The sequence below is a fragment of the Antedon bifida genome, chromosome 8 (genome assembly GCF_963402885.1).
Source record: "Antedon bifida chromosome 8, ecAntBifi1.1, whole genome shotgun sequence".
Lineage (NCBI taxonomy): Eukaryota > Metazoa > Echinodermata > Crinoidea > Comatulida > Antedonidae > Antedon > Antedon bifida.
In genome coordinates, this window is record NC_136233.1 from 5,989,643 (window position 1) to 6,002,783 (window position 13,141).

Genomic DNA, 13,141 nt, shown 5'->3' on the forward strand with positions numbered 1-13,141 from the left:
TTTCGAATTTTTTATAGTGACCTCCATTTAACAAAAACTAGCAGTAACCCGTGCTCCGCATGGTCTTTTTCTGCATTAATATGTGGTTGTACTTTGCATGGGCGAGTATAATAAAAGCGCACTTATAAAATAAAAACAAATTGTATCAAGAATAAAATTCGGAACTACTGTATTTACAGCCATTGATTTGGTTATACACTATCCCTTCACTTTGAAATATATGTAAGCTAAAAAATTAAAGCAATATACTGGATATGGAACTTTAGACTTTACTTTTGACTGTTCAGACTTGAAAAATTGTGCCGTGTGAATTAGGCCTATGCTGAGCGCAAACACTAATATATAACGAAACTATAAAATGAGTGTTTTTTGTGGTGTATTAATTATTTGATACTGGGAAACTACGCTGACGTCAAACGAATGACAGAGGACATGGACGATTGGAGGGTCATGATTGCCAACTTTGGATCGAAGACGGCAGATAAAATCAATTTACAACTTATGATCTGTTTCTTAAATATGATATAAACCAATCTATGTCATTATTATTGACTCCATAACATTTTAATTTAAGAGTTCATGATCAACTGTATCAAAAGCTTTCTTAAGATCCAGGATATAATATTACTGCTATAGCCTTACCATCATTCAAATTATTAAGTATATAGTCAAGTTTGATCATCTATAAAAGAGAAAGTATCCTGTTTTTTAACTCATCAGCTTCCCTAATAAATTTTACAAAATTGTGGGGAGCCTTTTATCATGATATCATTGGAATTGAGCAGAGTTCTATTGAATCCGTATATTGCAAGATTCTACTCATCCCATGCATAATGTATTTTAGGTGTTACGTAGCCGCAAGCGGTAGACGTTACCGGTCCATCATCTCTCGTACAGATAGGTTTTGTAACAGCTTTTATCCAGCTGCCATTCAGGCACTGAATGCTTGTCAGTATACCATACGAGAGTATTTATCTGATCTCAGAGCATAATTTCTATGTATATCTACTCTTATGCAAATGACAATAAATGGAAGTAATTTTCTACTGATGTCATTATTTTGCATTTAGAGTTCATGTAAATAGTATTATAAGTATTATAAGATAGGATATAATCAAAAGCCAGCAATCTAGTACTGAGCAGTCTTTAAACATAAAGTAAACTGAAATTGCATTTTCTCAAGAATACTTGTCCAAAAAGAGAGGCAAGAGTGATTGTAATTCAAAACATAATTTTATTTAATGTACAGGTTTTTTTTATACTATTAGTTTGAAATACTTTCATTGCTGAATTATCTTTCCTTTTTCAGCAAAATCTGTTACCTGGTATTTTCGCTGAAAAGTTACGGTTATTTAATTTGTTTACCGTTTGATGCGATCGATCGAATGGGTGTATCACATCACAATATGAAAATATCAATCCGCTTGCGATGCATTCTGGTATTTGTAGTGGGCCGTTGAAATTATAAGAATCAACTTATTTTTAACGCAATATGTCCATATAGTATTTATTTTTACATTAAAAAAAACCTTAAATTAGGTCGGAAAAAACGTAGGTCTAGTGGCTTTAACTAGCGAATTAATGTTTTAAATCCACATGAAACTGAAAATTTTGTTTAGATAATGATAAATGTTTTATCATCTACATCTCCTTGAAAGTCACTAGCTATGATTGTTAGAATGTATTACAGTTTTAGATACTGTAGGTTTGATGATGATAAATCTATACTGTACTATAAAATTTTTTGATAAATTTTAATGGAATATCATTTTAGGTGAAATAATTTCCTGAAACTTACCATATGAAATGAAATATCTCTTACATCATTATATTGGTGAATTTGAAGGCCTTATTAAAAGTTATTGCACTTATGATTTGAAATTAGCTTTATAAGTAATGAATTGAACCGTTCACATCTTAATCAAAGTATGCATTTATGAAAGTTATCACCATGACAACTTTTCTGTTCCCATTGACAAAGCTCTGGTTTGTCCTGTAATATGATCCAGGCAATACTATGTGTTGTTTATTTTTAGCTAAACAGAAACTAAATACCATGAACTAAATTCAGAACAAAAAAAAGTGAAGCGGCATCAATCTGAGAAGCAAACAAATTATGCGGTAGTAATTGAAGTTGTGCGGAATGACTGTTAAATGTAAAGAGAGCAAAACCTGATCAATAGAACTCGTATTATGAACAATCCATTTAGGACATAGGTGTGGGGCTATGAGTGAGAGCTGACCACTTAACAGCTTGTTAATTTACTAAATGCCCTTCAAGGCTGTATCTAAAGGTGATAATGCAGTAGAAATCTATTGATAAAGGAAAATTTGCCTGCTAATTCACTACATCATTAAAACACAAATTGATTCACACAGTATGTATGTGAATATTATATTGCAGATTTTTCATGGACAAGCAACTATATCTAGACCAGTGAAGAAGATATGATTTTAGGCCATTTTATTATAAAATGAAATTGTTGAGTGTGTGATCACTGCAAGCTGTTTTGTGTCATTGATCAATTAACATGGACTTTCACTTCAACCCCCCTTCCTTCTCATGATAAAGCAATGTACCTAATAAGTTTTCGAGTTTTTTTGTCAAAAATTGAAAATTGTTGTAGCACAGTTTCATTCAGCTTTTCCATACTTCCTGTCCTGCTTTGATGAATGTTCTCAAGATCAGATTTTCAGGACTTTTTTCTGTGATTATTAAATTATTATAAATAAACTTTGGAAAAAGTAAAAGTGTAAATGTAATCAATTATTTATATTTATGAAAGCCCCATATTTGATTATTTTAAAAAATGTTGTCCTTAGTTACGTACAGGTAAAAAAAATCAGAATCCAAAACAAAACTTGTCCATCACTTAACGCATAACATCAAAATACCAGCCTGTCTCCAGTAACAAATGTTTGTAATATAGTACTTTCTCCGCAGATAACGTACATGTTTAGATTATTCGTAGTCTAATAGTCCAGTCAAACTATCTAATATTTGAGTGGGTGACCCACTACTAATTGAAAACAAATTTATTTCACTGCAGTACATCTCAGTATGACCCACTTATCGCCATACTAAAAAGCATGGGAAATTGGTCTAATCTGCATAATAGGCAAATTAGTAAATCGCGCGTAACTTTTTTCTCAATGGTTTGAACATGGGTTCATACTTTCAATACTAAATTGTACTAGCAATTGAAAACTATTAGGCCTACTAATTAAGTTGAGTTCGATAATTATTTATTGACTTAAAGCATATCGATCGAAACGTCGAGAAACTCATCAGTTCTTTTCAGAACTAATAAATGTGGTGTACTTCAAACTTTTTATCAACATTTGATTTCGCCATGCAACCCTTCAAACCATAAATATAGATTATATGCATTTTTGGTAGGTGAGTGGATTAGGTTTTGTAATCTATTTTTTTTAAACCATATTTAATGAGGGTGATCCATCCAGCAATTGCTGATCATTAGGGACCCTCAGAGGTTCACAAGACAAACATATACCCAAGATGCTCTACATAAACAAAGTCTTATTGAGTTGATTCATTCATAGTACGTCGCAGCGACATCATATCACAGTCTCGGCAGTAATTTTATTACATAACTCATTGTATATTTATTTTTACTGTATTATGTATGTAACTGTTTTTATAATCTCTGTATTTTAAGTGTTTTTAATGTGACAATCCCAAAGAAAAGCAAATTTCCAATTTTAAATATTGGACGAATATATCTTAAATGTAGACATGTTCTTAATTTGCATAATATGCAAATTAATTTGATTTTCAATGACCAAGAAAACATGTTTGATTAATGGAGGACTATACTAAAATGGACTGTGGTAAAATAAATTATTTTGATGGGTGAAGACCATATATTATTTTGTCTGGACTATAAGGATAATTATGGTCTAGAAAAGTTGAATGGCAATTTCCACTTTCTGGTGGTTATTCCCCTCTCCTGCTACCAAATTATTTTATATAAACAGTTACAGACAGTGGAAAAAACTGTTGATTGTATTTACACAGGTCGAAATAGCATGCCAGGAAATGAGGAATCAACAGAAGAACAAGGGGATGAAATGATGGACATATTAGTTAAATCTGCGACTGCACCTAGCAACCGTGCTCCCCGCAAACGAACCAGGCATGGCAACCGAAAGTCATGTAAGTTACACATTTTTTTCTATATCAGGAAACAGAACATTCTGGTAATTTTGCACCCTTACCAATTGTTCTCTATCGTTAGCACTTTATTCAAGTTGGTTAAAACCATGAGTTTGTACATGAAATCAAAATTACATCTGTATTAAATTATAGTTAATATTTAGTGATTTGTCTAAGCTTAACCTTGGGTGACTGGGCAGCTTGACTGTTTAAGCATGAACAAATCTGATAACTGCTGGTGGCAAATGAAATGTACTTTTGATGACGCAAGTGAAAATTGATGACTAGCCAATGAACTGTTATAAAGCAATGTCATTTTAAATATTTGTGCCATTTTTGTCAACATTACAAACATTCTCATTTCTTTTGAGTAATGTTGTTTGAAAGAATGCGATTTCCATTTTTATTCTATTCATATATCTATTTAATATCTGTAGTGTGTGTGAAATTAAGGACTTGCGAGTTTGCTGAGTGTTGCTAATCAGATTCCAACATGCTATTAGTGGTCTAATGATAAAAATGTCTGCATATATTCCAGGTTTGAATCTCAAATCTATGTGATGGTTTATTCTTAATCTCTTTTATAACTTTACCATATATAAACAACCAAGATTCAACCCAGAATCTTATGCTTCATATGCAGACAATACCTACCATTAGAACACTGTGCCTTTCATGGTTTGGTGTAACATTTGTTTGAAAATACACTAGTTCCCAAGTGTTTGCTTCCACAACAGAAATCAAATTGATCATGTTGTAATACAGTACTGTATATTAATTCCCAAGGTAGGATCTCCGAAAAGATACTTTTGTTTACATAATACGAATTTAACATCACTTTGTGTCTGCTGCATATCCTTAAAATACAAAATAAAACATGGTATATTTGATACCATATTTTTTAGTACCCCATTTCTGCTAGAAGTACTAACTTGGTTAGTTGTGCTAAAATTCATCTTTTTTACCCACCATGCCATTCGATCCCCTAAAATGGGGACAAGTTATTCCTTCCTTGCCGGAATTAGAATTTGTTATCTTGGCGATGGTGTAGCCTCTGCTTTCACAGTCACTGTTTCTTTTGTTATTGACTTGTTTCAATGACAGTCCGCACACCCCATACTTGTTTTAATTTTTGGTAAGTTATCTTTATAAATCTGGCTGTCCTGTTTTTTTGCTTTTTAATTTCCCGCAATATTTGTTTCACCAACAGATTATTTGCAAATGTTGTTCCTTACTTTCTTTGACTATAGATTATCCATCCTTGTGTAAAAAGCTTACAGAAATCAAAATATACAGTATTTTTTATTGGCAGCAGAAACGAGTACGGTTTAAATTTATAAATACCGTATTTTATCCACAAATTTTGTGGGGAAAATATAGTATACAAAATGAGCACTGTTTCCGCATACATACCGTAGTATATATACGGTATTAAAAAAATACCGTATTAAATACGGTATTTACTTGGCAGCAGAAACAGGGCTATAGAGAAACTATTCTGTAGATAGCGGTATATATGTTGTCATGCTCATGTTAAATGACTTTTAACTGATTTGATGATGCTTGAATGGACTTAATATTAAATCGTATTGACTTTGCTAGTGTCTGTTATTTAAAAAACAAATTATATAGTTTAGTATTTATTTTATTGCAAGATATAGGTGTATTTGCAGTTTTATTTAACTAGTAGTTGAATCAAGTTGATTCTTGTTTGCTGTGATTTTCTAATCTTGTTTGTTGAGTAGTTAAATTACCATTGGATTTTTTAAGAGACTCAAGTGTTAAGTGCTGCCATCACTATATTGGGTTTCTTATGTCAACATACATATTGTGTGGACTCTTTATTAATAAGCCGTATTGATTAGTCAAGAATTTTAATAAACCATTTTAGAGAGTGATTATTGGCATTGTCATTTTTTATAATGTATAATAGGAGCACCAATCAGATATAGAAAAATAGATGTTTTTTCAATTATTGTAGTTATTAATTGTATCACAAGGTATGTCATTATTATAGGACTATGTAAATGTCTAATGGCATACCCCAATATTTAAATAGACCTGTTGTTTATAACCATTTACTTTTGGCTACAAATTTTTAATATCGCACTTGAACAATAGGCAATAATAAATGCATTCATAATGTATGTATGTACTTTGTAATAGTGCATGCATTTTTTAACTATACACAGGCAATTACTTTTAATTTCACAGTAGCAGCATGAGTTTGTAGATAATTTATTGAAATTAAATCACAACAATTATTAAGTATTTTATTTACATTTGAGCAGATGAGTTTGGGCATTATACTTTGTGATAGCAGTGATTGAATGACTCATGATAGATCATTGTGTAAGTAAAGTATGTCCATTTTTATAGTTTAGTTTATAAAGTTTAGAAACAAAATGTGTTTAAATACGGAAAGACAAGTTGTACTAGATTTAATAAAAAAAAGAGAGAAACCCTGTAAAGCAGATTTACGAGAAGTGAATCTTAAGAAAAGTTGATAATATTATGAGAGACCCACCCATCTGTTACATTACTGTTACAATTTTAATAGATCTTGCATTATTAGACTATGGCCATTAAAAGCCAATCTATGTAGAACTAGGAAGTCCTTTTTGGAAATTTGCAAACATCTTTAATATTGTAATTATTTTAATAATATTTTAAAAGTAATAACACAAAGTTTGACAAAAAATGTATCATATAAGGAGAAAATTACATTTAAACATCCGTAGTTTAAATTTCTTTTCAAAATGTTATTGATTCATCAAATTATTACTCAGTTGAATAAAATACTTACATAAAATCTTCAAATAATTAATATAAAAAATAAATTAATTAATAAAAAGCAAAATATTGATTTAAATAGTTTTATCCTAAGTTTAGTGCGACATATATTTACGATTTGATGAAAAGCCTGTACACAATAACAACATGGCGTCGATTACGGAACACACATTTCTCTCTCTGAGGGTCCAATAAAATATTGTTTTCAACCGTGAAATCAGTGTTTATAAACCTCCATAAACATTACAGGTGCTAAATAAAGTGTTGTAGATGACACTAGATGGTATTGCAAAGATTTGAAGATGTAAATAAAACGACTAAACTACATACAGACTCCATAAATTCTGATTTTACCTTGATTTGTATTAAATTTACCGTAACCCCGGCCCGTCAGCGCAAGAACGTTAGCTTTGGTAAGTTGAACATATTAGGCCTATTGGGTCCTAATAATAAAAAAATTTGTTTTGTACAAGCTGAAGCTGGTTAGATATAGTATTGGTATTACTTATATTTTATAGTAAAAAGAATTTCGCTAGGCAAAATTAACTAGCCTCTAGTACTAGTAGGCCTAGATAGTCTATGCTACTTAGTTACACTGAAATTGGTTAGATATTGATATGCCTAAAAATGAAATATGAAATCAAAAAAAGTACAGTATTAGGAATGGGAACTAAGGAGTATTTCTAAAGTATCGACTAGAAACATAACTTGTCCTAATTTTGGCCCTTTGAGGGACTCCGACAAACTGTTCCTTCCAATCAGATATAGTTGAGTTATAGCGGACATTCTGTTTTGGAGGAAATCTGAAATCCACACGACACTGGTTTTACCCCAAGTGATAGTAGTTTTTGAACTCGCTGCTTGAAAATAAATAACAATGATCGAGCCGGACTGCTATTATTTACACATTTTTTGGCCTGATATTTCAAAATAACAAGTGTAAAAATAACGATCGCGTAAAAATGTGTAAATAATAGCAGTCTGGCTCGATCATCGTTATCATTATTTATTTTCAACTTTAATGATTTGAAAAAAATTTGCAGTATAATTTTCATGAATGCCATTTCTGACCTTTGACACTGTACACTAGGATTATTTCATGTCAAATCAACCAATATACTGAAAATTGGTATGGGTCACATCGCAGATTTAGCTGATAATTGTTTATGTATAAGCAAATGTTACCTCAAAAAAATTATAGACTTCTTGTTATGTGTGTTTAGGTTAGCCTCCAATTCAAATCATTACCTTTCCAATAATAGGCAGATCAACAAATTGACAATGCAAAAGATAGGGCATTACAAGTTAAGTTAAAGTCAAGTTAAAAGTTTGTGAAATGTGTATATTCAAATGTCATTTATCACTTTATTTTACTCATTTACATATCAAAATTAAAATGACCAACAATATGAAGCAATTACTAAAACTCATATGAGTGCAGAGCACAGAGAGCAAGAATCAATGCGAGTAGAAATCCAATTTACATATCCCCTATGGCAACACTTTAATAACCAGAGGGGGATTTCTAGAAACCTCATTTGAAATATTGACAGAATTGGTTGAATGATAGCATAATCAAAATAAGAAATTCATCATCAAAACCTACACAACTCGTCCTTGCTTCCTGATTGGCCAACTTAACATTTTCAAAGTGTGGTTGGTTGGCAGGCATATAGGTCTTGCCCAAAACTGAACCACATTTAGATCAACTCAATATCTAATTTGAAATTAAACCTAAGAAGCCTTGCGGGCACATCTTTGCTGAAAGAAAATCATTAAATTTCAATAGTCGATGCCTAATATATGATCCTTGCAAGTTCATAATAGTAATGACAATATCATTATTTTTAGTGTACCAAGAGACAACTCAATTAAACTTCAATTTATTAAAATAAATATGTTAGTAAACACGTAGGTGTGCATTTATTTTTGAAAAGAAAAGAAAAGGCATAATAGTTTAACGTAAATTAATTTGTTTATTTGGTTGGAACCTAATTTTTGTTTTTATATAGTAAGTAACATTTGCATGAAATATTTATAATTACATCATTTACATTTATGTAATATAATTGTTTTAATCTTATGGTAAATAAATGTTTATGCTTATCATTCTCTAAAGCTTTGACAATAAATAGTATAACTACCCCATCATAACAGTTTTTCAATGTATTTTCTAATAATGTTTTATGCAATTAAATTAATTGCTAAAAACTATATTAAATTTGTATTTTTGAAAATGTTCTCCATTTTCAAAATGTTTAAAATTTTAATACAGTTACATTTGGTGGTATATACTAGTTGTTTTTTATGTTTGCCCACATCTTCTTTACTTAATACATATTAAATGTTCATTAATATCTAGGTCATATGACAAGTATAGAGAATAAGTTTTGTAATAACCAAAGATAAATTACTTATCAGCTATCAACTGCTTATACTATTCCATAATTAAAATGACAAACACCCTATTGTTAATTTTCAAAGACGTAAGAATATGTTGATTACATATTGATTTTAACAAAACAGTCCTCCAAATGCACATTATTCATACATTATGGTATTCATACATGGATGGCATTTTCCAATATTTTGCATGGTTCATGGTTTGTTTATTTTTTATTTTGTGAGACAAGAATATGAGGTCCTTTGGTCAAACAAGAATGTAAGGTCCTTTTGTGAGATGAGACAAGAATGTGAGGTCCTTTTGTGAGACAAGAATGTGAGGTCCTTTTGTGAGACAAGAATGTGAGTTTTCTTTTGTGAGACAAGAATATGAGGTTCTTTTGTGAGACAAGAAGAATTCTTGTTTTGAAAGAATAAAAAAACATTCTTTTTCCTTAGTAATACCAATTTATACAGAGGTTGCTATAGTTGCAAAATGAGCAACCCAACTAGCAAGCAATTGATGAATTAATTACTTCTACAAAAAGTTGAATTTACAGAAATAAATTAGCAGATTAAGCCCCAACCTCATATTCTTGTCTCACAAAAGAGCCTTATCTCCTTGTCTCACAAAAGAACCTCCTCTTCAGTCTCACAAAATAACCTCATTTTCTTATTTCATAAAAGGACCTCACATTCTTGACTCACAAAAGAACCTCAGTCATTTTCTTATCTCATAAAAGTACCTCACCTTCTTGTCTCACAAAAGAACCTAATTTTCTTTCTCACAAAAGAAACTCCCCTTCTGTCTCACAAAAGAAGCTCCCCTTCTGTCTCACAAAAGAAGCTCCTCTTCTTGTCTCACAAAAGGAGCTCCTCTTCTGTCTCACAAAAGAACCTTCTTGTCTCACAAGAGAACCTCATTGTCTTGTCTCACAAAAGAACCTCATTTTCTTGTCTCACAAAAGAAGCTCCTCTTTTCTCACAAAAGAACACCATTTCCTTGTCTCACAAAAGAACCTCATTTTCTTGTCTCAAAAAAAGAACCTCATTTTCTAGAAGACAATCTTGAAAAAAAAGTTTTATCTTATATTTATATTTTAGTAACATGTTTCCACCATTTTTGTTTTCTTCTATAGTACGTAGAACACTAAAAGGTGGATTATCAGAAGAAGAGGCTAAAGCACTCGGATTTGTGGCTAAACCGGAAACTTTAAAAGTGTAGAAAAGTGTTGATGGTGCTAATAAATATATTGGTTATACCTTATTATGGCAATTTTTGTTGGCTCTTTGTAAATTTCAGAAACAAACAGCTTTTTGTAAAATTGATTATAAAGCACAAATACCAAAGTATTGATATTTGCTTATCTAAAAACTCCATTATTTGTTGTATCTTCACGTTGTACATGACTTTGTTTGTCATAACTTGCATATAAAAATTATTACTAGTGTTAATTATTGATTCATTGGTTCTTTTTATTGCAAAATTATTTGTCTTATTATATTAATTCACTTGTATCTTTTATTGGCATTCATTAAACAAAATTAAAACGTGCAGAGGATAATAGGTATAGAAAAGTGTGTTTTAATTATTGAATGTTATAGGCTTCCTACAACCATGATTAAAGGTAATATAAATAAAATTTGCTCTCTCACTATAACACAAGAGTATACCCGATACAATTGTGATGTTATCAAATGTTTATATTGTCATTTATTATATTGACTTTATTGTAGCATAAAGAATACACAAAATGATTTTGTGCCCATATCATTTTGGCTACGGTATATTAATATTGTGATAAATGTATAGAATATAGTTGTAATCAAATTGAACTGTAAATTGTATTCATAACCATATATGTTAATAACAGTTGACACATCTAGGTGTTTGCCATTTGATTAGTGCCCTGCATCAGTTGGATGGATGGTAGTACATTGCACCATCCTGTTTTATTAAACAAATAATGAAGGTTTATGAGTGGAATGGTACAAATAATGCCATAAGGTGAAATATAACCTTTCATCATTCACCGAATGACATTATTTATACCATTCCATGAATATAAAACATTCATTATTTGTTTAATATAACATCTAAATAGATTGCTGTCATTTGAATCAGATTGAATAAAAGCATAGAGGTATTTAATATAGAGATATTTAATATCTCTATGGTAACGTATGTAGGCTTATACATTGACATTTAAACATGTTTTTGTAACATATTTAAATTGCAAAACAATTACAATATATATATTTTTATAATACTGTATATTAAACATATTACATTTATTTGAATTTTATAAAAACAATTTATAATAGACCTAATAATTATGTCAACAACCAAACAAAGCGCCTACCTACAGCCTAGGCTAAAAAAAACCTTGCGAAACTTCGCCAGGCAACTGAAAGTGATTTAGGCTGGTTTTTTTTCAAACGATTTAACGTCTTGTATAGTTGTTTCCATTAATTAATCAAAATCATACAAACGTTTTAAAGCTAATTTAAATGATATTTTGGTCGAAATTAGTACGTATATCTCTCCAAAAAAGTGTTCATGTTTTTTGTTGTATATAAACCGGGACGTTGTTGGATTCAGAAGCACAGTATACTCTTGCAATTTTTAATTTCGTATGCGAGAAGAAATTTTTTTCGTACACGAACGATAGTTAGGAGTACGTACTATTGCACGCCATGTGATCCACAGTCGTCCAATTAAATGACAGGAATTTATTTATGTGTTATATAATACCAATAACTACTCCGTTAATATTTTGAACACCGTTTTTTAAGGGCGTTGTATTTCACATTGATTAGTAGCTGTGAAATGGATATAATTGATTCATCTTTCGACTCATGAAAATATTCTACACTACATATTCTTTTACATTCACAAAAATCCAGTAGCATAATAAATGTAATTGTATAATTTGTTATTATTATTATTATTATTATTTTGTATAGCTGAATATTACGACTTGAACGAATTAAACAATTTATTAAATATTGTTTAGTATAATTGAAAAATTATAGAAAATATTGAAAACCGTAAATTTAGTTAGGTCTATTTTAAATTTCAGGTGAAATATATATATTTTAAAATCAATGAAGTAAGTGAAACGATATTACCGATAGCACATAAACCTATGTGTTGACTAGTTTTATATTCTGTGTATAAATAAAAAGTGTTCTTTGTACAAAAAATGCCGCATTTTAAACTATTTTTAAAGTATTTAAAAAAGAGTAGATAACATATAAAGCTGGATGGCATAAGTAAGAGTGCAACATTTAAAAGGGACGAATAAGCTTATGACCCGATTTATCTCAGCTCTGATCTCGCTTTATTTTTTTCATGTATGCCGTTCGAACAAAATAAATAGTGCAAGAATTATTTTTGTGTATTCCTTTGTCCATAGCTTTGTCACATTTTTATGTTAATAACAGTGTAGGCTATATGCTAGTTGTTGCCGCGTATAAGTACGACTACAACTGGCGACTTTACAATACTGTATATACGGTACCTCTAGAAAATATGAAAAACGTATCAAAAATTTTCCGATTTGCGCGATACAGTTGTTGCCGCGTGTACGTACGACTACAACGGGCGCCTTATTACAATCTATACCTCTAGAAAATATGAAAAACATATCAAAAATGTTTCCCCTTGCGTTATATTATATTTTGAATTGTTAAAATTCATTATTATTTTTTTTAATGTTGATACGTTTCTTGTTCAGACAACACAGCAGCATACATTAAATATTTTATGTGGAGTCATATACACAT

The 13,141-nt window shown here is 30.5% G+C and overlaps 1 protein-coding gene across 5 annotated transcripts in view; it reads left to right on the plus strand.

The window, feature by feature from the left end:
• The window catches only part of LOC144850797 (uncharacterized), a 105,650-nt gene extending 92,904 nt beyond the window's left edge, over nucleotides 1-12,746 (plus strand). For all 5 annotated transcript variants that reach the window (XM_078708237.1, XM_078708238.1, XM_078708239.1 and 2 more), the window contains 2 exons: nucleotides 4,040-4,177; nucleotides 10,492-12,746. In XM_078708237.1, the coding sequence (XP_078564363.1) occupies nucleotides 4,040-4,177; nucleotides 10,492-10,577 (224 nt within the window). In that variant the 3' untranslated portion in view covers nucleotides 10,578-12,746. The remainder of the gene's footprint in view (nucleotides 1-4,039; nucleotides 4,178-10,491) is intronic.
• The last annotated feature ends 395 nt before the right edge of the window (nucleotides 12,747-13,141 follow it).